Source organism: Cygnus atratus, chromosome 3, assembly GCF_013377495.2.
Source record: "Cygnus atratus isolate AKBS03 ecotype Queensland, Australia chromosome 3, CAtr_DNAZoo_HiC_assembly, whole genome shotgun sequence".
In the NCBI taxonomy this organism is placed as follows: Eukaryota; Metazoa; Chordata; class Aves; order Anseriformes; family Anatidae; genus Cygnus; species Cygnus atratus.
Genome location: NC_066364.1, coordinates 118,552,133 through 118,576,511, shown reverse-complemented (window position 1 = coordinate 118,576,511; position 24,379 = coordinate 118,552,133). Strand labels below are relative to the sequence as shown.

At 37.6% G+C, this 24,379-nt stretch overlaps 1 protein-coding gene across 1 annotated transcript in view; it reads left to right on the top strand.

The window, feature by feature from the left end:
* The window catches only part of EML6 (EMAP like 6), a 135,670-nt gene that overhangs the window by 102,137 nt on the left and 9,154 nt on the right, over positions 1 to 24,379 (top strand). The window contains exons 24-35 of the mRNA XM_035565508.2: positions 2,237 to 2,325; positions 2,985 to 3,161; positions 3,272 to 3,473; positions 3,689 to 3,815; positions 15,568 to 15,646; positions 16,749 to 16,878; positions 18,083 to 18,181; positions 19,793 to 19,966; positions 21,082 to 21,290; positions 22,148 to 22,305; positions 23,003 to 23,117; positions 23,688 to 23,876. Coding sequence (XP_035421401.1) covers positions 2,237 to 2,325; positions 2,985 to 3,161; positions 3,272 to 3,473; positions 3,689 to 3,815; positions 15,568 to 15,646; positions 16,749 to 16,878; positions 18,083 to 18,181; positions 19,793 to 19,966; positions 21,082 to 21,290; positions 22,148 to 22,305; positions 23,003 to 23,117; positions 23,688 to 23,876 — 1,748 coding nt within the window. The remainder of the gene's footprint in view (positions 1 to 2,236; positions 2,326 to 2,984; positions 3,162 to 3,271; positions 3,474 to 3,688; positions 3,816 to 15,567; positions 15,647 to 16,748; positions 16,879 to 18,082; positions 18,182 to 19,792; positions 19,967 to 21,081; positions 21,291 to 22,147; positions 22,306 to 23,002; positions 23,118 to 23,687; positions 23,877 to 24,379) is intronic.

The window sequence follows — 24,379 nt, the reverse complement described above, 5'->3', positions numbered from 1 at the left end:
TTGATTTCAGTAAGGCTTTTGATGCTGTTTCCCACAGCATTCTCCTGAAGAAACTGGCTGCTCATGGCTTGGACTGGTGTATGCTTCGTTGCGTTAAAAGCTGGCTGGATAGCCGGGCCCAAAGAGTTGTGGTGAATGGAGTTAAATCCAGTTGGAGGCCGGTCACTAGTGCAGTCCCCCAGGGCTCAGTACTAGGCCAGTTCTCTTTAATATATTTATCGATGATCTGGATGAGGGGATCGAGTGCACCCTCAGTAAGTTTGCAGACGACACCACGTTAGGTGCGTGTGTCAATATGCTTGAGGGTAGGAAGGTTCTGCAGGAGGATCTGGATAGGCTGGGCTGAGGCCAACTGTATGAAGTTCAACAAGGCCAATTGCCGGGTCCTGCATCTGGGGCACAACAACCCCAAGCAGAGCTACAGGCTGGGAGATGAGTGGTTAGAAAGCTGCCTGGCAGAGAAGGACCTGGGAGTATTGGTTGATAGGCAGCTGAATATGAGCCAGCAGCGTGCTCAGGTGGCCAAGAAGGCCAACAGCATCCTGGCTTGTATCAGAAACAGTGTGGCCAGCAGGTCTAGGGAGGTGATTGTCCCCCTGTACTCGGCTCTGGTGAGGCTGCACCTCGAGTACTGTATTCAGTTTTGGGCCCCTCACTACAAGAAGGACATGGAGGTGCTTGTGCGAGTCCAGAGAAGGGCAATGAAGCTGGCGAGGGGTCTGGAGAACATGCCTTATGAGGAGCGGCTGAGGGAGCTGGGATTGTTCAGCCTGAAAAAGAGGAGGCTCAGGGGTGACCTTATCGCTCTCTACAGGTACCTTAAAGGAGGCTGTAGCGAGGTGGGGGTTGGTCTATCCTCCCACGTGCCCGGTGATAGGACGAGGGGGAATGGGCTAAAGTTGTGCCAAGGGAGGTTTAGGTTGGCTATTAGGAAGAACTTCTTTACTGAAAGGGTTGTTAGGCATTGGAATAGGCTGCCTAGGGAAGTGGTTGAGTCACCATCCCTGGAGGTCTTCAAAAGACATTTAGATGTACCACTTAGTGATATGGTTTAGTGGAGGACTTGTTAGTGTTAGGTCAGAGGTTGGACTCGGTGATCTTGGAGGTCTCTTCCAACCTAGATGATTCTGTGATAACCATTCTTGTACCAGTTACTAAGACAAACTGTAACTACTAAGACAAATACTTTCTCAACATCGAACACTGTATGGGTTCAGTGCAATTACATTTGCTGAGGGAATTCATCCTCACTTGTAGCACTTGTACCAGAGTACAAGGTAATTCGCTAGTAACAACATATGACTAAACTGTCACTTAACGAACATAATACTGCTTTTCTTTGTCCTGTCATTTTGTACTGTGTGGCCCATTTTTTTTCCACCTTTTATGTCCAATTTCTTTTCTTTGCTGAGCATTACGTGGCAATCAGTGCAATGAAATTAGAGAGCATTACTGTCACAACTAATTAAGTCTAACAGGATTGATAATGAGCTCATGCAAATAAGCCTTCCTGAACATAATATGATTCTGTTCAAAACCACCTGTGAGTCTGAGCCCTACTTACCCTGTTAACACTAGTGTTGTGGAAGTTCACTGACAATGGCAGGAGCTAAACTCCCTTCAGAATGTATTCAGATCTTTTTTTGGTGAGAATAAACGTATCAGAAATATAGAGAGTAAGTTTGAAAGCATTTTGTGCTTCTTCATGCACAAATGCTGCTAGCATTCTATCAATCACATGCAAGATTATCTTCATACTATGACAGTATCTGTATGGGTCTGGTAAACTTCATACTGAAGGTCATTTTCTTGTGTAGCTGGACTACATACTAGTTAGGCAGAGCAAAATAGATAAGAGCCTAAAATGTTTTACACTTTTGGCAGAACTGGCTTGTAAAATTTTTAGGAAAATTAATAGTCAGGCTTTTTTTAATTCCCACTATTCTGATGATAAAAACACAAATAAAATATTTCTTCTCAAAAGGTAGCCATTTGCTGCAAGACTAATTTCTCAAGATTGTTGGATGGTATTTAAAACACTACCTCTGCAGTGAAATCGAGTGTAGAATTCTTACAAGAGTGATTCTAAGCATCTGTCTTTACTTTTGCTATGAATAACTCTCTGGAGGATAATTTGTGTGCTTACTTCCAGAAACTTCTTCATTCAATAAAAAGAAAGTTCATAATACTCATAATAATGAATAAGATTCACAATAAATTCTTATTTCATATCCAGGAAAGTTATTGCAAGTCAATTCTGGTGCCAAGGAACAACTGTTTTTTGAAGCACCAAGAGGGAAAAGGCATATTATAAGAATTGCTGAGGTATGAATTATGCTTACTGGATTTTTTTTATTTATTTTTTCTTACTGCAAAAGTTACTTTTCTAGACAGTTGAAAGTTAACATATTTTGTCTTTAAAATGGGATTTTTTTTCCTTTCAAAGTACTGTATTTACAGTGTTTAGAATTAGAATTACTTACTCATTCTGTAGAGTGTCTTTCGTAGCATTTGTAAACAGCAGAACTTTTTAAGTTTTTATTTGTATCTCTAAATTTATTTTTGCTTGCTTAATAGCAGTTGTTTCCCCAAATCCTCTTTCCTGAACACTCACCTGTTTTCTATGTAATCAGTGTGCATGCAGTTTATAAACCACCTTTAAATGGTATGACCTAGCTTTCAATCCTGTTGATTATTTGTGATGCGTAAATGTTCTACAAAATTGCCAATATTTAGTGCTTCAGAAAATCTTTAAGATTTGTATCCAGATCATGTTTATCTAGGGAAAGTGAGAATGTTTAAAGTTGCTTTTAAGCCTTTTGCTAAAGAACTGTAATTTGTGCTAACTAGCTGAAAACGGTGAACGCTTTCTAAAAAACGTTCTAAAAATAGTTAATATCAGACACACAAACAATGTAAGCATTAAAACAGTGTGTTTTGGGTGTGTATTAAGATCACTTCTTTGGGTGAAATTTTGATTGCAGATAGAGAAGATTGAGTGGGACACCTGGACATGTGTTCTGGGTCCTACTTGTGAAGGAATTTGGCCCATGCACAGTGATGTCACCGTTGTAAATGCAGCTACTCTTACAAAAGATGGAACGCTATTAGCTACAGGAGATGACTTCGGTTTTGTGAAGCTTTTTTCATATCCAGTAAAGGTAATGAGTGTATTTATTTCTCAGATTAGAAACTGTAGTAGAAAAGGATCTAGGGAAGGTGATGCACATAATACATCAGACTGCTAATACACAAATTCTTTGTACTGCAGGGCCAACATGCAAAATTCAAGAAGTATGTGGGTCACAGTGCACAGGTAACCAATGTTCGGTGGTTACACAATGATTCTGTGCTGCTGACTGTAGGTGGTGCTGATACAGCTTTAATGATCTGGACCAGAGAATTTTTGGGCGTTCAGGAGAGTAAGCTGGTTGATAGTGAAGAATCAGACACAGATGCAGAAGAAGATGGAGGTAAAAAGGATTATATAACACATTTTTAATGGTCTTCATTCCACAGAACTCACACGAATGTTTAGCTTGAAGTGGGCAAAAAAAAAAAAATCACGTGCTGAAGTTCAGTATAGGGAGAGTTTGGTAGGATTGTTTTCTTTTGGTGGTGTAGATCTTCTTTTGTAGTCTTCCACTATGAAACATTGGTAATTTGTTTTATGTTTTATTTTTCTAAGGGTATGATAGTGATGTTGCAAGAGAAAAAGCAATTGACTATACCACTAAGATATATGCAGTAAGCATCCGAGAAATGGAAGGGACAAAACCACATCAACAGCTGAAGGAAGTTTCAGTCGAAGAGAGGTATGTCACACAAAGGCATTAATTTCCAAATGTGGATTGCATTTTTTTTGAATCTCTTTTCCTTCAACTAAAACTAGTCTTTAGAAATATGACAGGAATTTTAAAATTCACAAGATAACATTTGAAATGCTGTTCGTAAGCTACAATATGTGTTAGTGTGATGGCAAAGGGAATATATATGTAAGTAAAACACCCGTGAGTGTTGTGTTTTCTTCTGTTATTCACATAAGCAGTTACATTCTTTCCTACACATACTAATTAGGTATGTGTAGCTATAGCATGTCTTCAACAGGGCATTTGTGAAAGTGTGAGCTCTTAAATACCATTTTATTACTGTTCTTATTGCTCAGTCAGTTAATGACAAGACAGGGGGGAATGATTTGAAATTAAAAGAAGATTTAGATGAGGGGTTAGGAGGAAATACTTCACTCAAAGGGTGGTGAGGCACTGGAACAGGCTATGCAGAGAAGCTGCGGATGCCCCATCCCTGGAGGTGTTCAAGGCTGAGTTGGACGAGGCCCTGGGCAACCTGATCTAGTGGGTGGCATCCCTGCCCATGGCAGGAGGGTTGGAAATAGGTGATCTTTAAGGTCCCTTCCAACCCAAACCATTCTATGATTCTATAATTCTATATAGTTAAAGATTTTGGTGACATTTTCATTAAAATATTTTCAGTTGCATATAATTTTGTCAGGTTGCCAGGTTTTGTCAGGTTAAAAATGAAATTTCCCATGGTACATGTTGGCCTTAAGCTGAGTTATAGTGTTTAAAAAAAAATGCTGCAAGGAGAACAGGAGTGAAGAGAAGAGCTGAGCATAGAGGGTGAGGTCCAGTGAAAGAGAGATCTAGGGGAGTGAGTGAGTCAAAACTCCAACTGGTACAGCACTGCTGGGACAGAACAGGAGGATCCATAACCAGTGAAGTACATTCTCCTTTGTAATTTGGAACTGGATCTAGGCACAGTAGGTCTGTACAAAGTTTGCTCCATATTGAGCTATGACATTCATTGGTAACATGGGTGTCTTACTTCCCTTTTGGGATGGAGTTTTATGAAAGTTTAGGGCCTCTGAATGATGACAGTTACAATATGAATAAAAACCTGTACACTGCGGCTACCCGTGTGTATCCAGTTGATGACTCAAACCGTGAATCCATGCAGTTCCTTTCAATGGAATTTCTTTTTATAAGTGGTTAATGTTCTCTTCTGTTATGAGTTTTCTTGCTTTTGTCTAATGTTGGGACAGAAAATAGTTAATAATTTTGCACTCAGTGTTTGAATAATATGAGAACAAATGTTGGGTCTGGAAGATGAGATGAGAAATGTTGCCCCCTCTTTTATTTTTCTCATTGTTACATTTTAACAAAGACATATAGTAGGACATTTAATGCTTTTTTTCAATAAATGTTGGTCTATAACCATTTCTTTCCCTTCTTTTAAAAATATTTCTTTCCATTTTCTCATTTACTCATATAGTCTTTGTTCCTTCTCTTTTTTTCTGTAAAAATGAATATTATCTACCAAATTATCTACATCTATCCATATTCTGAGATTGAGTTTAAAAAGGAATTTATTTTTTTTTTGAGGGGGGGGGGAAATACTGCTAAATTGTTATTACACATGAAATAACAAGTGCCAATGATAGGATGGCCAGATGTTTTACACCAGAAACCTTTGTACCTTCCAGCTGCTTTATTCTGCTTTGATGATGCAAAAGCAAATGTAGAATGAGTTAAATTAACCGATTAAGCCAGGCTTACAATTGTTTTGTACTTGTGAGTTATCTACAATATGAATATAAGCATCATTTTTTTTCATATTAGGACAAAAAATCACCACAGCCCTTAGAAAGTTTTCCTGCTCTGAAACCTGGCTGTGGGCCTGCTATCTGATGCAGGCAAGTACCCTGCTTCTGAGAGGAGTAGCTCAGTCTGTTACAAACACTTCAGGCTTCCTAACTTTTCAGTCTGTCCGCTTTCGCAGTCCTACACTGCCTAAGCTGATTCAGCTGAACATGCTTCATTGCTGTGGAGGAAGGCACACCCTGAAACAAACAGGCAGTTTGCCTTTTTCAGTCTTCTTAACAAAACATATAGTAAAGCAGCACATGATGGGACAAATGAAACAGGCTTGTGTTTGTCACACTGATAATCCATAACGCAAAGAAAATGTGCTTCATGGTATCCAAAACGACAAACCAACACCGAGGCAGGAAGCTGCTGTAGTATGACCAAGTGTTTCTGCACTGCCCACTCTGTTAATTAGGCTGGTGGGCCTAATTAAATGGGTAGACACCTCCTCTGCAGTGAGATTGCCTCCGATTTCTGTAATGATTTTTGTAATGGTTGTACACAAAAATACTGTAGCCTATTTGAAGGAATAATCAATCCCATAAACTCTGGACTGAAGAGAGCAAGAAGGTAGCTTTAAATGTTCTCTGTATCTTTTTTCTTTGTACTGTTGCTATATAATCAACAGTTTTGTATTTCATTTTTAAATAGCTGGAAAAAAGCCCTCATTACTGTCCTTACCCTGTATTCTCCTAAAGGGTCACAATTATTCTTCTCATTTGTTTTTTTTATGTACTCTTTCAGTTTTAGTTACTTTAACATAATGTCATCATCAGTATTTGGAATTTGCTGTTTTGATAAGTTTGTCAAAAGATGCCATACTTTTCATATGTAGCTGGTTAGGCAAAAATACATTTGCTTACCTTTCTTCATCCGATTCATATACATTTCTAGAATTTATGACCAAATAATTAGAAGCAGAAATTTTGTGGTGAAACATAGGCAAACTACAGTTGTTGAGGGTGTTGTGCTGATATAAGACTTCAAGTTGTGAAGGGTGTTGGGTTTTGGATGCAGAAGGAGGAGGTTAATGTGTTGGCTACTGCAATTATCAGACTTCAGCTTTTGGCCACTGTTGTAGTAATATGTGTGCAATTTATACAGAATCTTGACAGTCCCAATTACGAGTGCTTCAGGGTGAAGCTGAATTCTCTCAAAGACAGTTGAATTATGAAGCAAGTTTCATAGCTGTGCCAGATTTCATCTTTTCTGACAATACAAAAGAATGCAGCAGCTAATGAAGGATTTGTCTGACCATGTTCTAAAAGCTTCCCGAAAACAGTTGGCTGTCTTTTCTTTGTACCTACAAGGGTCTAAAGTGACAGCTGATTGAGCCAGACAAAATTAAAAGCCTACAAGTACTCAGTTGTCAGAGTCCAGGAAAAGTTCTAAATCGGCAGGTCTTCAGGATGTGGAGTCTTGAAATCTCTGTGCACTGGGTTGAGTGAGATGTCAACAAGTAATATTGAAGCCAGTTCGCAAAGCTTTACTTTTTCTGCAAAGGCACTGCTGAAGTAGCCTCTCCCAGTCCCTTCAGATATGAAGAAGGGAACCAAGAGGATGTTTTCTATTCTCTTTCAGGCAGGTATGTGGGAAAACCTCACAGTCTTGAGGGGGAAGGTTGTCTGGAGAAAATATTCCAAGTCTTAAATCTTAAATCTTTCTTAGTAATAGTGTCGTATGTCTGTATGAAGACCCCAAAATGAACCAAAGATTGTGCATCTGTTGGGATTTGCATACGCTGCAAAGAAATGCAACTGCATGCTCTGAGATTGATAACATTATGCAAATTTTGAAAATTATGTTACAAGCTGAAAGGCCATTTAAGTTTGAGGTCTTGTGATTAACTCACTCCTAAAACTGCCAGTTTACTTCATTGCATAATGCAGAAAGAAGTGTCCTCCTTGCTGTGTTTTCATTATGTGTCTGAGAAAGAAGGGAAAATTGTGAGTTGTTCATAGGTATGGTGGATAGAAACACAAAATTAAACAAGTAAGTTTAATTTAAGAAAAGGAAAAAAAAAAAGGCAAAACGAGAGAGTTTCCAGCTCCAGCTCCAAAACCAGAGGGGAGTAGCTGGAACTATAGCTTTGAGCTGCTTCTTGGGGTCAAGGACTTTAAGCTCACTCTGTTTCTTTCTTTAAATAGTAATATTTAGAAGGTGAATTGTTACAAGTTAATTCCCTGCTTATAGACACAAGTAAGCTTCAAATGTGATGTGATACCTAGTAGACCGTTCTTGTGCAAGATTGCTGTTTTATTTTCCTCTTTATCATAGCTACATTTTCATCTTTATAATATGGAATTTTAACTTTGGGGTTTGCTAGGATAAGCTTGCAGGACTGTAACTTCATAATAAGAATGGCGTATCAGAAAAACGCAAAGTGCTTAGCCTCTCTAGAAATAACAATCATTGTACAACTCAAGATGAGTTTGATCAAAAGAAATGTATTGTGTCACCTGCCGAGCTGCAAGCATATGGTTGAGAGATGACACAGGCAGTGCTGGGTTGTGTAGGAAAAAGTTTGCAACAACGCACCACCAGCCTTCTGGAAAGGAATCGGTGATTTACAAATGACTGTCTGTAAATTAATACAAAGACTTACTCTACTGTCTTTTTGTCAAAAGAGAGGAGCCAGCAGTTCTTGTCTCTGCTCTCCCCCGTCATGGGGAAGAGGGTAGGAGGACAGATTTGACGTAATACTTGATACAAGATAACTGTGACTTTGAGCAGCTGCTGTGCTCTCCCTTTCCCTACTTAGCATGTACTCTGTGCTTAACACAATCCTGCAAAATAAAAATGAAATCAGTATGACACTGGCCTTCTCTAGATCTCCAGAGTGCTGGGCCCCAAAGCAAACTGGGAGGAGAAATGTCATTATTATAAAGGGCAAAAAATGACAAACTTGGGGATAATATTAAGGTGCCACCTTAGAAAAGAAAATGAGAGTCCTTTATCAAATGTACTTGTCCTGTCTTATTTATTTACGTAAGAAAATAATAATCAGTCTGCAGATGTCTTGGAGGAACGTAGAAGTTGCATGAAAAATTTTATCTGCAGGATTTTAAATTAACCGTGCTCTGGTATTTTCATGAGGGACCCAAGGTTTATTGTCCCTATCAGCAGTTACAGTAGAGATTAGGCTGAGGAACAGTATTTAAATGTCTTGCAGTTGTATTAGTTTGTGCGTTTGGTTAAGATAATTAATTGATTGTTGTTTCTCTCTCCTCTCCCCAACCTTCTTGTTTTTCTTCTTCTCCCTTTCCATGTCTGTCTTCCTATCCTCCCCCCACCCTTATTTTTCTCTTCCTTTTTTGCTCCTCTGATTGGCATCCTCTTCCTTGCTCTGCCTGTATGATACAGAAGCGGGGTGCCAATGAGAGGTGCTGCAGGAGCAGTCTCACGGTGTGGGAGCTCCAAGAGCAGTGCTCCCACACCGCGGGACCACTTGGTCAATGGTGGGACTGTCTCAGACAATCCAGGACAATTGTAAGCTATACTGTGTGTTACGTAGGAATTGTGCTTTATTTCAGATAAGGGCTAACTTTTTAACTGGGACCATATTAACTGGCAAAGAATTTATACAATAAGAAGTAAAACAAGCTTGCATAAAGATTGTATTTATGTTACTAATACAAAAGGCAAAGATATATTTGCATTTTGCATTCTACTAACGGCTAACATATGTCCTGTGTTTGCAGCTTTCATTTAGTTTGATTTGCATGACTCTACATAAACTGAAAACTTGTAACATACCTGGTGATGGAAAACCCTTTTAAGCAGGTTGAATGTGTAGAAAACAAAAAGCAACATTAGCATGTTTGTCTAGTTTTCTGTTTTCTTAACATATGGCTTGTCTCACTTTCCGTGAGTTACCTGTCTCAGAGCTTGTTCTGAAGTGTTATTGTGCATCATTTGTAACCATATGTTCTGATAAGAAATAAGAATTTGTATTTTTTTCTCTTCAAACATTATTCTTTTGATTGTTTATTTCTTTACAACAACATGAGCGAAATTATGTAAGCTTCCAAAGTTGCCTCCAAGCAGTACAAACCTTTGTACCATAAAGTGAAATATTAGGCATATGGTTACAAAATTTGCTCATGCACTTTTACATGCACACTTTTGCGGGTGCAGTGTAAAAGCTTTGAATGTGAATCTGTGTAGTATTTATGTGTAGGTGGGAATGATGCAACATGTGTCTGGAAAAACACATCTTCAGGGTGGAGAAAATAACTTTTGGCTTATTTCAGCACAAGTCCACTGTTTGAGTAGCGTCCTTTGGAATATTCACTTTTACTTTCTCACAGCATTATGTCAAGTTAATGCATCCTAAATGTTTTTGGCAGCATGCTGATTTCGTCACAGTTGTCCCCAAGGCTTGAGCACATTGTGACTGATATTTTCACAGTTCCTGCTAACGTATTGAACTTGGAGTCAATTTTGCTTCTCCCACAGGTCAGCACAAAGCTGGCCCAGAGGTCTTTTGCATTTGTGTGACACTTGGTGAGTGTGGAACTGCAGGATGCCAATACCGTTGCAGTGCACGTGTTCCCAACATTTCTCTGTCTGAACGTGAGAAATGCTGTCCACACCGAGGTGGATGTGAAATATTCAGGCGTTTTGAGGGCTTTTTGCTGTGGGGGTTGTATTCCAGGAAGGATTGAAAAATTATTGTTTCTGATACAGCTTATGTTATGTTACAAAGGGGAAGGATGCTAATGTGTCTACCTGTTACGTTCAGCCTCCAGCCCCAAAGTTCTCCATAAGCTATTGGTTGAATGTTTATACTTACACAATGAGCACAGCTGCAAAATGTGTCAGAATTTATGTAAGGAAAAATGAAACAAATAGAAAAGACTTCTGCTCAGACTTGATCATAAACCCTGAGGGAAGCCTGAGAAAAGAGAGAGACTTCACAGAACATGCTAAAGTTGGGTTGGTGCTGGGGCCTTGGTAGTATATGGAGAGAGATCTCCTGAAGTCTCATGATATGAGGTACTCTAAACTTTTTAGCTCAAAAACAGAAAATCAGATTTTACCTAAAGTATGTTACAGAGTGTTCCTTAAAGCTCAATTTGGCAAACAGGTGAACAGGTGGCTGAGGGATCTTCCAGACAGTCCTGTCTATGTGGTGTATTGTGTATGACACATCTCTGAGCACTAGAGCCAGACTATCTGCAATAGTTACTTAAAATAACAACTTTACAAGATGTTTAGAACAATTAACTTGTTCAAAAATAAAGGCATTCAGATTTCATTCAGAACTGATTGTACTTATTAATCTGCTTTTCTGCTTGTTTCGCATTTGGAGACTAGAATAACACGTGAATGCAGTGACTAGCTTCCCTTACAAAAACTTAAAAATTGCTATCACCACCATGCATTCTGCAATACCCTTTTTTTTTTTTTTAAAGAGTGCATCAGCATACATGTGAAATGATAAATACAACCATGCTAAGGCTTTTTCAGTGCTAGGCTTTTAAAAATAATTCAGATTGCAATTGATTTTTCCCTCTAGTTTTGTTTTGATTTTGTTTTTCAGTTTTGTTTTGATTTACTGTATTAAAAAGTAGGATACCTTCATGTTGAATACTGTTCTTTTTTGTTTTCTCATGATATCTACAAAATGTAAAGGAAAGCAGAAGCAGGAAAAGTTGTATATAAAACTACTGTGTATGTTGAGATGGGAAAATCCAAAGGTTTAGAATTCACAGAATCTCTCCTTAAAGCTAGGAGTTTTGCAGCAGTTTTAGAGCTCTTGGGAGGCCCCTTCCTGTGAGCTGGTGGAAATGTGCTTTCCAAAGCCCTTTTGCAGGTTTTTTTTCTGAAATAAAGTTTGTTTTTTTGAATCTCAGGTTGTTAATTCTCTCTTCCAAGCAAATGTACTAGTAGATCATCTTACCTCACTTTAACCTTTGCTTTCTCTTCCTGGGAGCAGTCCTTGTTCATTTTTATTTTTGTCTAGCATCCAGATGTGTTCCCTCTCCAGTTAGCAGCCAGCTAAATGCACGCCTTAGCCTCCTAGTCGGACTTTTTTACGCTTTTCCTCTAACCAGTCCTGCTGGGCCCTGCCTGTCACCTTCTCAGTGTCAGGGCATTTTTGTCCATCTGTCCCTTCTCCAAACCTCAGTTTTTGTTGCTTTCATGCAGCGTTGTTTCTGAAGGTCCAATTCTGTTCCCATTGGCCTCAGAAGGGAATATTTGTTTTCTTTCCAACTTGCTACAGATGCAGGAGGCATCTCTCTTCAGAGAGCAGTTACCCCATGTGCTGTAAAAACATGTGTTGGTTATCCCTATCCCATGGAATTTATCATAACAATTTCTTTGGTCAGCTTTTTTTCTCCTATATTTTCTATCTAAATGCATCTAACTTTTTTTGTGTGCTTTGACATCCTATTCTCGAAGACTGCATCTTTCTCAAGGTGCCCCACTCTTCTAAAAGCCCGTTCCCTGTCCCCTGCCCAGCTTTTGGTACATCCAACTGTTGTTCTCTGTCCTAGTGCTGCCTGTACGTCCCACTCAGGACTTTCTACTCACTGGTCTTGGTCACTTCAGATAGCCTTACTTGTCAGGTGAGAGCAAGTGAATTGTCACTTGCACCTTTTTACGTTTCTGCATTAAGACCTGTAAAGAGAGTGGGTGAGATTTGGTCAATTTAAATCTGGAGGCAGCTCACCGATTTATAACCATGCATAGTTGTGTAAGCATATAATCAAGGTAATCATCAGTAACAGAAATTTTATTTGCTGTATTCACAGTATCTTAAGGACTGAAACCCCTCTAGTGTCTGACTGTCTTATCTTTCCTGGAACTCATTCATCCCATAACATAACATAAGCACGTTTATTTTACATTACTGGAAAGAAACCGTTAATACTTGTATTATGTTTTAACTTGCTTTCCTTTGGAGGCAGGGAATTGTCAAGTAAGTACTAACAACACACAGCACAGAAAAAGCACAGATTGCTGTGAATGTACAATGCAGATTGTGTAGGCCACAAAGGGTAAATATATGCAATGTCCTATAGTGCGAATTTCTGGTCTTGACACTGCCATCCTATTTATCAAAATAAATTAGGTCTAGTCATAGACTTGTTAAAAACAAAAGTCAAATTGATGCTGCTTTATGTTTCTTTAATTAAGATGATAATAAGGCAATGAATGCATATGTGTGTATATATACATGTGTATGTATATATGAATGCACACAACATTTGTGTTTGTGTACTGTGAATAGATAAATATATAAAAGTATGTGTGTGTATGTGTATGTTTCCAAATTAAATCTCATGTTTACTATCTACTGATTATTAGTCATGTCATAGTGATAGTGTTCTCTTGCTTTCATAAAAAATTTTTGGCTTGCTCTTGTCATAAACTTCAACAGATATGTCAAGGTAAAGAAATGTGAAAATGATCCATTTTAAAATCACACTAAAACAGAAAAAAGAGCAGGAGGCGTACAGGAAGAGAATTTATTATTTTTATAAGTGATGATTCAAGGGCCTTAGTAAATCTGGGTTGAAAGTGCTTTTTCTGTTCTAGCATCACATAGTGGTTTTATTTTGCAAGAGAATTGAGTTTTATAATAATTTCTTCTACCCCTTCTCTACTGGTGATTGCACTGCTATTTGGTCCAATTACCGTTGATGGTTATGTAACACGACTTGATTGACCACTTCCAGAGAAAATAAAGGTACTTGTTTCCCTGTGAACAAAAAGTACAAGCTGTCCCTGTACATAAGTTGGCTTAACAGAGAACAATTATCAGGCTAAATTGCAAGCTGAACTAGGATAGAAAACAAGCATCCATTGTGTGAAACTCTTTAACAGTGCTTATAAGAATGTTAAGTTCTACCAGTTGCCATTCCTGTTAGGCACCTGAAAATAAAGAAAAACATGGAATCACATTCTCCGCCTGCATAAAGTGTGCAGGAAGCATTTATGTAGCTTCCTTTTTTTCCCCTCCCTGTCCTGTAGGATCTTGAGTTAAGAATGCACTCAGTAATGCCAGGGAATGATGTTTCTGAATTTGTAGACTGGTGCACTCTTTAATTTCTGTTTTAGTTTTTGCTGGCATGCTTGAATAGCATGTTTTGTGCCACATGGGAATGACTGATCAACTCTAAAAATGCTTGTGCATGAGTAAAGTGGTCAGAAGTACACCTAAACTGTATTAAGTTTCTTACTTGACTTTGTTTGCTGCTTACAAGGGGATCAAGGTAACTAACTCTTTTACTCTTTTACTGTCAAAAGATCTAGTAATGTACTTTGCTAGTACTTAGTGAGTTTGTTTGCTTGAGAAGTGGGTTAGTCTGTTTACTTTCAGTTCTGTTGTGTCTTTTTTAGAGCTCAGATTTTCATGCTACCTATTCCTGCAATAAGTATTCTAATTGTGTAGCAATGTGTTCTAGCTGTGCATTTTGTCAAATGTTGTCTTTAATAGCTTTCATAAAAATGCAATTCTAGAAAAATCAGTTCCCGCTAAGCAAAAGGTATTTCACTCTTCTGAAATGATTTTTGCAAAAAAAAAAAAAGAATTAGTGGTAGTTACGGTGTAAGGACAAGAACAATCAAAATTTCACAGCATCTATAATGTGTATCAAGTTCATTCATTTTTGAAATCTTAAACTGCAAAAATACTTTCCAGATTCAAGCTTCAATTAAATAAATTGAGGCCAGGTGTTTTGTTTTGTTTTGTTTTTACTTACAGAACCCTGTTGTTTAATCCTGTCTCCAGAATCTGCAATTGGCGTTTAAAGGCATGCAGTGTTGCTTTTCATATTAATAACAACAGCCATCAAGTGATGTTTTGAAGCAAGCATTTAATCATAATACCTGTTTTTATTATTTTGCTATCACCACTTCTATTCCAACCTTCTAGCAAGATCCATCTTCTGACTAACAGTTGATCAAACATGATGAAAAATCTAGGCCAAAATTATATGGGCTAAATTCTCTGATAATCCAGTACAATTTGTATGGGTCCGTTCTGTTGTTGACAGGGTTAGAATTTAGCCTCCTGAATTTCTATTACCAGAAAAGGGTAATGATTATGCTCAAATTAGCGTAATAGTCATCCAGACTGGAGTCAGTGCAGCAGGATTTGGTTTTGTTAGGTCATGAACTTCTAGAGGCTAAGCACCCTCTACTCCTGTTAGGTTTGTGCCTCGTCTTTTTTTCTCGGAAGGATCAAGTCAAATACACCCTTTGCTGCCTCCCATATAATCATTTCTCTGTTAACTGTAGCCTGTTGCCTTCCAGTTAGTATATTTCATAGCAGTAGGTGTTACCTGATGTTGTAACAGATGTTGTTTGCACAATTTTTTTTCAGTCTGTGTTGTATTTTTAGTTACTTTCAGCAACTGTAATTATATAAAGATGCTTCACTGGCCTTAGACTTTTTAAAATTCACACTGATAAATGACTTACACAGACTAAAATGTAATACTTGTATCTTTAATGTGATTTTGGGAAGATATTAATAATGTCAAGTCAAGGTTTTGTGATGGGATTTCTCAGAAGAAGCAAGGTTGGAGGAAGGTTAACTTCAGATATGGAAAGTCTTTTAGAGCATTTCTGAAAGCAACAATTTACTATCTGTTGGTATTCCAGGACTTTCCTATGGATTTAAATCATTAGAATTTAAAAATAAAAATTGGTGTAAGATGGTCTGTTCTGCCACTCATCCACAAAATCTACATGAATGTTATTTCTGCTCCGTCTATCAAAATGCATATGATTTTTGTTTTTATTATGAAACTCTAAAATCTAGACATTAAACATGTAGTTGCAATTGGCCATTTCTTGTTCACTTGTAAAATATATACTATGGTTTTACAGGATTAGTTTTGCTTTCAAACATACTGATTGTCTTCTTTTTTACATGTGTTTGTTTCAGGCCGCCAGTTAGCAGAGCAGCTCCTCAACCTGAAAAACTGCAAAAGAACAATATCAACAAAAAAAAGAAACTGGTTGAGGTCAGACTTAGTATTTATTAATTTGCTTTAGAAGTAATATGCGCTGGGTGAAATTCATCCCTATTTTGAGCACAGCTGAAGTTGTTTATAGGCAGAAGAAAAGGGAAAGAAACTTCTAAGTAGTGTTCTCAGCACTGACAGCAAACACCAGAAGACATGATAGCCAGCAACCTCTGGCAGAAAAAAAACTTGGATTCAGGGTATTGAAGTTTACCTGTAACAACAGATCTTTCCACACCCAAAATTCCTGTATTATATTGAAGGACAGGTACAGCTAAGGTGTATGTTCATCCACAGCAGAACCCACACTCACTAAATAACCCCAATGGAAATCCAGTCAGAAATGGCACTTTTGCACATACAAAATCATGTGCATTATTTTGAATTACAAAAATTGCATGATTTTGAATTATGAACTTTGCTTATTTATCTGGGGACATATCGTTTTCCTCAAACTGTAGGCCCTCCCCTCCACTCCCCCCAGCTATTTGGAATGTCTATGAAATATGCTGAACAAGGAATATTCTCTGGACTGTGTGAACAATTTACGATTGCTTGGTCTGTCACTGTCATTCACATTGTTCAAAGTAAGCTGTAATTGTGTCTGGGACAGATCCATTAAGATCCATTTGCTATAACAGCAAATCTAACAACAGTCCATTGACCAGCAGTGTTTTTCTGTAGGAAATTTCCTTGACAATGCTCATTGTAAGATGAAATGTCTGAGACACCTCTGATTAATGTTTTAGTTACGAAGTTGCTTATAGCCTGCCTTTGCTTCTCATAAGGACTTTAATGTCAGAATTTGGTCTATTTTGAAGACTTCAATTAGAAGTAAAGATATTTGTAAGTAGCAGATGTTCTATATAGATATGAAACTATGATGCAAAGGTTAATAAAATTGGACCCGTTTTAAAGTCACATATATTTATCAGGGATAGATAATTATTGTGGTTTTTTTGTTGTTGTTGTTGTTGCTTTTACAAGATACTTGTGTCATGTGCAATGACTTCGGACTTCGCTTATGTGATTCAAACTCTCTAACCTCTTTGTTTATTCTTCTATTTCATTCTTAGTCTTTCTTTCTGTTTTATTTGACTAGGAGCTGGCTTTAGACCATGTTTTTGGATACAGAGGATTTGATTGTCGCAACAACCTTCATTACCTAAATGATGGTGCTGATATTATTTTCCACACAGCTGCAGCAGGCATAGTTCAAAATCTTTCTACTGGTAATTCAACTTGAAACAGTACTTTAAGACAAAAATTACTGTAAAAATGAAAGATTTCTGTATGAAAGTCATAGTTTTTTAACATTCCTGCAAGTTTTTCACATTCTGCATCTGGATAAATAATGCAAAGTAATTTCAATGGCTATTTCTCCATCTGACAAGTTCTGCTATTGAGGTTATCCTGTAGAGCCGTCCTATTCCTTTCAGGAGGTATGAGATTCTGTTTGGAAGCGTGAGGAAAAACTGTCTTACTTCTGCAGTTAGGCCTTGCTAAGATCCACACTGAAGACATAGGAATTGCTTTCTCAGAGGGGAGTGCCTGAGATATGAAATGTTGAGCATCCTTAAAATTTTAGGAGCAATAAAATCCACTGTTTCATTCTGAGTTATTTTAGCAAAGGCATACTCCAGGGAAGAATACATTTTGATGCAATGCAATGTGAGTAAACTGCTCTTTGGAAGGAGTAGAAATATTCCCTGACTTCTTGGGTAATAGGAAAACAAACAAAAAAAACACAGCTAGCTCTGAGTTGCAGCACCAACAACTCCATGTTCTCCATATATCTTAAGAAACAAAGCCAGTAATTCTGACTTTATTCTCTCCCCTCTTGGTGCAACAGTGAACCAAATGGTGACAGCAGCACGCTCAGCGGCTCTGCTGCCGAGGAGAGGCAGAGGCAGAAAAGCTGTCACATCTGCTGACCCTGGGGGACTCTTGCCCTAACGCAGCCTCTGACCAATAGAGCTGGGAAGCATGGTCCTTGCTTTTCGTTCTGGGCCATTCCCCTTGGGAGAACAGTGCAGAGCATAAACTTCCCAGGGGTATGCTCTCCTCTCTGCTTCCCATTGACTACTTCAATTAAGCAGGAAACCTGGTCTGTGTGTTTGCCAGTTTTGTTTTTTTCTTGCAGTTACAGGTGGCTACAGGATGATTCTTGGACTGAGTCCTGGTTTCCCGGATGTAGCTAGTTTACTAAATACTGCTTTTATATGTATGTGTTAGTGATTACATTCATAGTGCATTTGGTAATGGTGCCTGGGAATGAAAGCAAAGCAGCTCTCAACATACTTACTGCTCTCCCTCCAAATATCCCTTAGAGAGCACAGCATGAGTGTAGCATCAAGCTGCTTAAATGTTCTTGGCTTCAGTTGTGGTTCTTTCTTTGATACTGTCATGAATAAAACCATGTTTGAATTTTATTAGGTAGTCAGAGTTTCTACCTGGAGCATACTGATGACATTCTCTGTCTAACTGTGAATCAGCACCCAAAGTATAAAAATATTGTGGCAACCAGCCAGATCGGTAGGTGACTCTCCATATAACAAAGTTTTACTCAAGAATTATCAGGGGCACTGATTTATTTTGGGCTTTTCTGTGTAGGAATTTTACCAGGACTTGCCACTGTTACTGTCATCAATTTTTTTAATTTGATTTTAAAGAGATAATAAAGCCTCAGGATTTTCTTATGATTTGAGTCTACCTGTAGTAGTTTCATCTCTGATTGTGAGTCACTGGATTTTAGAGTTAACTGTAATAAAATGCTATTTCAGAAAGCAAGTTTTTATAAACTGCGCTAAATCAACTCATTAATCTTTAATCGTAAGATTTCCAGAATTCCCTCTTTCCTTCTTGTATCCATGGCACTGTTTAGCAGTAAAATGGTTAGCTGTGAAAATATAATAATGAACATTTCTTGTGCAGAACTACAAAAGCTATACAGGAAATGAAAGAATTAGAGTGAAATCTCTGCAGAATTTATGACACAAGTAAGGGCTGATCCTAAAACCATAAGTATTGAAGAATTTATTATTTAAATAAGGAGTCCTGTTAAATTCACTAGTCCTTTTCCAGGAGAAAACACTCTACAGAAAAATGCAGGATCATTTGTCCCAAATAGGATAATTAATTTAATGAAAAATAATGGAGTCATTTTAATTCATTTTACTCTGGAAGGATGCTCAAGTCCATAACTTCTGTAGTAAGTAATTTAACAGTGAGACAGAAAAATGGTAGTAGATGAACACCTTGACAAACCATCTTTGCCACCTGTACTGAGTGCTGTTACTTTTGATTGTCGAGTAAACACAAAAATTAAGACATACAGTCAGAGCTGTGGTTCAAAATACTGATTTCTGTGATGTAGAACAGATGTCTGTTAAAGCCCCTTTTTCTGTCAGTAAGAGCCCATGAAATCAGTGTTTCTGATTTTGGTTGATATTCTGTATAACTGTAGATTTGTTTTAGTTTTAAAGTTAGTAAATTTTAAAAACTGCATGCCTTTAACATTTCTTTTAAATGCCAATTTTAAAATGAAAAGTACTAAATATTGTTGCTATATTTGTGTATAAAAGACAATATACCCAAAAAAGTTCAACAGTATTCCTGCGTATTTGTTTTGTTGATTTAATCCATATCCATTTTCAATTTTTTAATTTTTTTTTCCTTCTGGTGCTGATGCTGGCACTTCAGCATTAGAAACATGACTTATTTCACCTATTGTTTTCCCTTGGTGCTTCCTCATTTGCCATTGCTCTCACAATGCAGGTGATATGACAGAATTTACAGGTAAGGCTGATTTGTTTGTGAATCTTGGTCAGCAGAGTTATGTAAAAGTCTCATGTTACCTCATTGTATCTGTGTGAATCGCGGATACAAGTGAAACACCTACAGACAATTTCTTTTGCATGATATTCTTCATAAATGTTATGTTGTTCTTTTAGAGTTTGTCTTCATGAAATACAATAATTTCCCCCTGTGTTTTTTGCAAGCTCTTATGATTTTTTTGAGTAGTGTTAATCTTAAATAATAATAAGTGTCTGTTTAGGTTAAATGTTCTTGAAAAAATGCGTATTTTGCATTGAAGCTTCTGACATACTGAATTAATTCTCTTTTAATACATCTTTTTACATTTAGGTACAACTCCCACAATTCATATATGGGATGCTATGAGTAAGCAAACAATTTCAATGCTACGTTGCTTCCATACCAAAGGGGTCAACTATGTCAGCTTCAGTGCAACTGGCAAACTTCTGGTTTCAGTGGGAGTTGATCCAGAACATACTATCACAGTGTGGAGGTGGCAAGAAGGTAACTCTTGAAAACACATTCCTTCAGTCTAGCAGATCTGAGTACAATTATTTGGTTTTCCTTTCAAGCCCTTGGCATTGGTGTTCTTACTCCAAGTGTCATGGCTCCCTAAAAGTTAAAAACTCAATGAAATGAGATAATAATGTGCTAGAAAATATTAACACGAAAATAAGTTTTAAATTTCTATTATGAATAGAAGTAAGTTAAGGAAAGAACGTTTAATATAAAATTCTGTAAAATTAAGGGAAGTATTTCCTTTTTCTTCTGAAACTGCTTGAACTTGAAATTGTATGCAGTAGTTAGGCCTTTGGAAAGTCATTTCCAGAAAAGAATTATCACCTTTGGAAATTCTGGAGGGCAGAAGGGAAGGGTTTCAGCTCACCAGATGTTTCCCTGCTTTACTTCAAAAATTCCACAGATTTTTAGTTATCCCTGCACATACCTGTGCTTACTGCCTGTCTCCTCCACTTCAGGAGCAGGCATTACATTTTCCTAATTGTTATGAGTGGTTATATCAAAAAGATGTGCTTAAAGAATGTCCAGTGTCCCTGAACAGAGCAGGTTTCTCAGGAAATGCAGTAGTCCTACTGTGCTTTAAAGGTTCTTTAAGAGTAGTGGTAGCAATGCTCATCTTTTTGGCCTGCTTTTTCTGGGAGCAGAAAAACTGTATTTAATTCGTGCATGTGGACTTTGAGCCCAGATCTCTGAAAGTGCGGTACTAGTGGCTGTTGGCCTGATGTAGCCAACGTGCAGGTGCCTAGATGTTTTCAAAGAGTCAGAGACACTAATTCTTGAGTGTCAGCTTCCCTGTGTGTTTCACCAGATGGCAACTTACTGATGATACTCAGAATTTCTGTGTTGTTAATTCAGTGACCAAGGAGACGAGTCATGCTATTATGATCCTAAAACTGTCAAATGTAATGGAATAACCAGGGATCAAGCACATTGCATGAATTAAGATGTTTGATACACAATAATTTTGGGATTTGCTTAGCTTGCAGCATCTGAAACAGTTTTCTAATCCAATACCAGGTCGATTTGTTTTATAAAATCATATCAGAGCTTAATTTTGCAGATAAAATTAACTATTTTTTATCCTTTCCTAATTAAAACAGGGGCTAAAGTTGCTAGCAGGGGAGGACACCTGGAGAGGATATTCGTTGTAGAGTTCCGCCCAGATTCAGACACTCAGTTTGTGTCTGTTGGGGTAAAACACATGAAGTTCTGGACATTAGCTGGCAGTGCTTTGCTTTATAAGAAAGGAGTCATTGGTTCCATGGAAGATGCCAAAATGCAAACCATGCTTTCTGTTGCCTTCGGAGCAGTGAGTTCAAATTACTTGCTACAAAATTTTATAATACCTTTTTATTAAAACTGCAAGTGTCAATTTCCTTTTGTTGAAATCCAGTGCAAAACCATGGGAGTTCTTGCTTAATACTTAAACTTTTAACGTGATACTTGTATACCTTTAGATCTTCATGTAAGTTTTCTAAACCAGGTTGGGTTTCTCTATCAGAGAACATTTTTTATTAATGACAGTGCATTGTATTGTAATTTTGTGTATAGGTTCTGCAACCTTTTTTTTCCCCTGTTGACGGCGTTTGGTATGACATATGCTAGTGATCGCAAATGTTCAGTAAGGAACCACAATTCTATGGTTTAGATTTCGTAGTTACGGAAAACAATGCATATTAACAGTGAAAAAACAGTGTTACTATGCTGCCATGGTCTGAAATAGCTTCTGCTTCATCCAGAAATTCCATAGAAATTACCTTCACAAAAATTAAGCATAAATTACAGAAATCACCAATTCAAAAAAAAAAAAAAAATCCTTTCTCCTAACCATCCACCCCCTGGACTATGGTACTAATGTGTGAAATATAAGTGTATGCATTTAGGCTTCCATGATTAGGCATTCTCTGGTTCCAAATCCTCATGCTGGTGCCCAAACAAGTGACTTTGTTGTCAAAAAATGCTTAATATTGTGTTCCATATTAATCATCTCAAAGAAACACCATTAAGAGTGCAGTCATTAAACTCATTCTTCTCAGTGCATATGGTTCCTACATTGATTACAGTTGAATTTTCTCAGGAAGTCCAGTAGCTAAAATAATTTTAATTCAAGCTGATCAAAAATGCTGAGATATTTATTATATCAAAGATCATTGCTATTTGTTGCAGAATAACCTTACATTTACTGGTGCCATAAATGGAGATGTCTACGTCTGGAAGGATCATTTTCTGATTAGACTTGTGGCAAAAGCTCACACAGGGCCAGTGTTCACAATGTACACAACTCTTCGGGATGGACTCATTGTTACAGGAGGCAAGGAGAGACCGTAAGACATATACTCTTCCTAAAGTGCACAACTCTTTTCTCTCTTATATTATTTTAATATAAGTAATGCACTAGACATACCGAATGATTCCCAGGGATAAATCATGTCTGTCCTGTAGAAATTTCAATCTAAATGACACACAGCATGCCCAGGAGTCTTAGTAAGTAAAAGACTATTAGGTAAGACACTTGAGGGTCATAGTAATGCATACATCCACAAAGGATGTACTGAACTTCAAATTAGAAGTGATATAAACACCTGTGTGGTCTCATTGTGGCCTGACCTTCTACCAGACTGGCAATTTTTTGGTTAATTTTTTTAATTCTGTCAACCTACAGACTGCCTCTCCCAGTGGAAACTTTGTGAGTAGTAAGTTCTTTTATTTACTAAAAGTAATAGCATCTTTGCAGACCTTATCTCCACAACAGAGATTTGAGATTAAGTGACAAGAGAACAATTTGCTTTTTACATATTAGGTATGCTACTGTTTAAAACATGAAGTGTGAGTGTTATCTACCATATTTTTATTATTTACTTTATATTACAGGGTAGCAAGGTGTCCTTACATTGAATCACCTTCTATTGTATTTATGTTATATTATTTAAGTAATTAGAAGAATATTGATAGGATTTACAGATGAGATTTGTTGTAGCCCATGCAGGAGACATCTGTATAACACAATAAACTCCTTTTCAGCACTAAAGAAGGGGGAGCTGTAAAGCTATGGGATCAAGAGATGAAACGGTGTCGAGCATTTCAGCTTGAGACAGGCCAGCTCATCGAGTGTGTGCGCTCCGTCTGCAGAGGAAAAGTAAGTGAGCCAACGTGGCAGATTCCACAATTTGGCACACATCACTGGATATTGTTGTTGGTGAAGATCAGATGGGGAACATTTAGGAGGAGACTCTTCTAAGCTGTATGATTATATGCTTTTTCCAAGTTTTTGCTGAGAAAACTCTTGCAGTTTAGACAGTGACAGTATAGCTAGAGTAGATGCTCTCTGTGACAGTCTAACTGAATTTAACACTTTGTTTAGATTTTTATGTTACTGCCCCAAAATGATATTAAGTCACCTCAGAGGTATGAAAATCATACTTTACCAACTGATATGGAAACACTTTGATCTGAATAAAAATCCTTAATGGCGCAATGTAAGTCCACTGCCATTACTCAACTGTAATACCCGAACATGATATCACGTCTTGAGATGTGAAAGTGTTGTACTCTTCTGTTTTTAAGATGCTGCATGGACAAGCAGTATAAATCAGGATGAGTTATGACAGATGTATCTATAATATGTTGGTATTTTACTGCCAATGATACTGTATCTGCTATATTGACAAACCATCTCTCTCTCTTTCTCTCTTTTCCCTATGGATAGGGGAAAATTTTAGTGGGAACAAAAGATGGGGAAATCCTCGAAGTAGGAGAAAAAAATGCTGCTTCAAACTTGTTAATTGACTGTCACATGGAAGGGGAAATTTGGGGCTTAGCAACTCACCCCTCAAAAGATATATTTATCTCTGCAAGTAATGATGGAACAGCAAGAATCTGGGACCTGTGTGACAAAGTGAGTATCACTAATTGAAAAGAACGTGATTAAAAGTGAGAATTTTATATACCCATGCATTTTTCCGACTGTACAATGTGCACACCTCCAGCCACGTGCACCTTTGAGAGGCCACATAAAAAGACCAGCGTGTTTTTTCTATTTTAGTACTGTTCTTTTCCTTCTATGTGGCCATGTGAAAAGGTAAGTTCTTGGTGAAGCAGCATGCTGCACTTTCCAGAAGCAAGCTATTTGCAGAGAAATGCAGTTACATAAAAGCATTTATGCTGATGGAGTGCCTTTTATTGCTTAACAAACATTATTTAAAAAATGAGATTTTGATCTAAAAGTACAGACTGGCATGCATTAAGGGAGCGTTTTAATTCTGTGCTGACGCTGGGTAACTCAGATTATTGGCTAACACACAGACCCTGACAATAAGCCTGCCTCACTGGCAAGCATGACTCCCTCGTTTCTAGAGACTTTTTTTAGAATTGATCGTGTTGCATGTATGTAAATCAGGA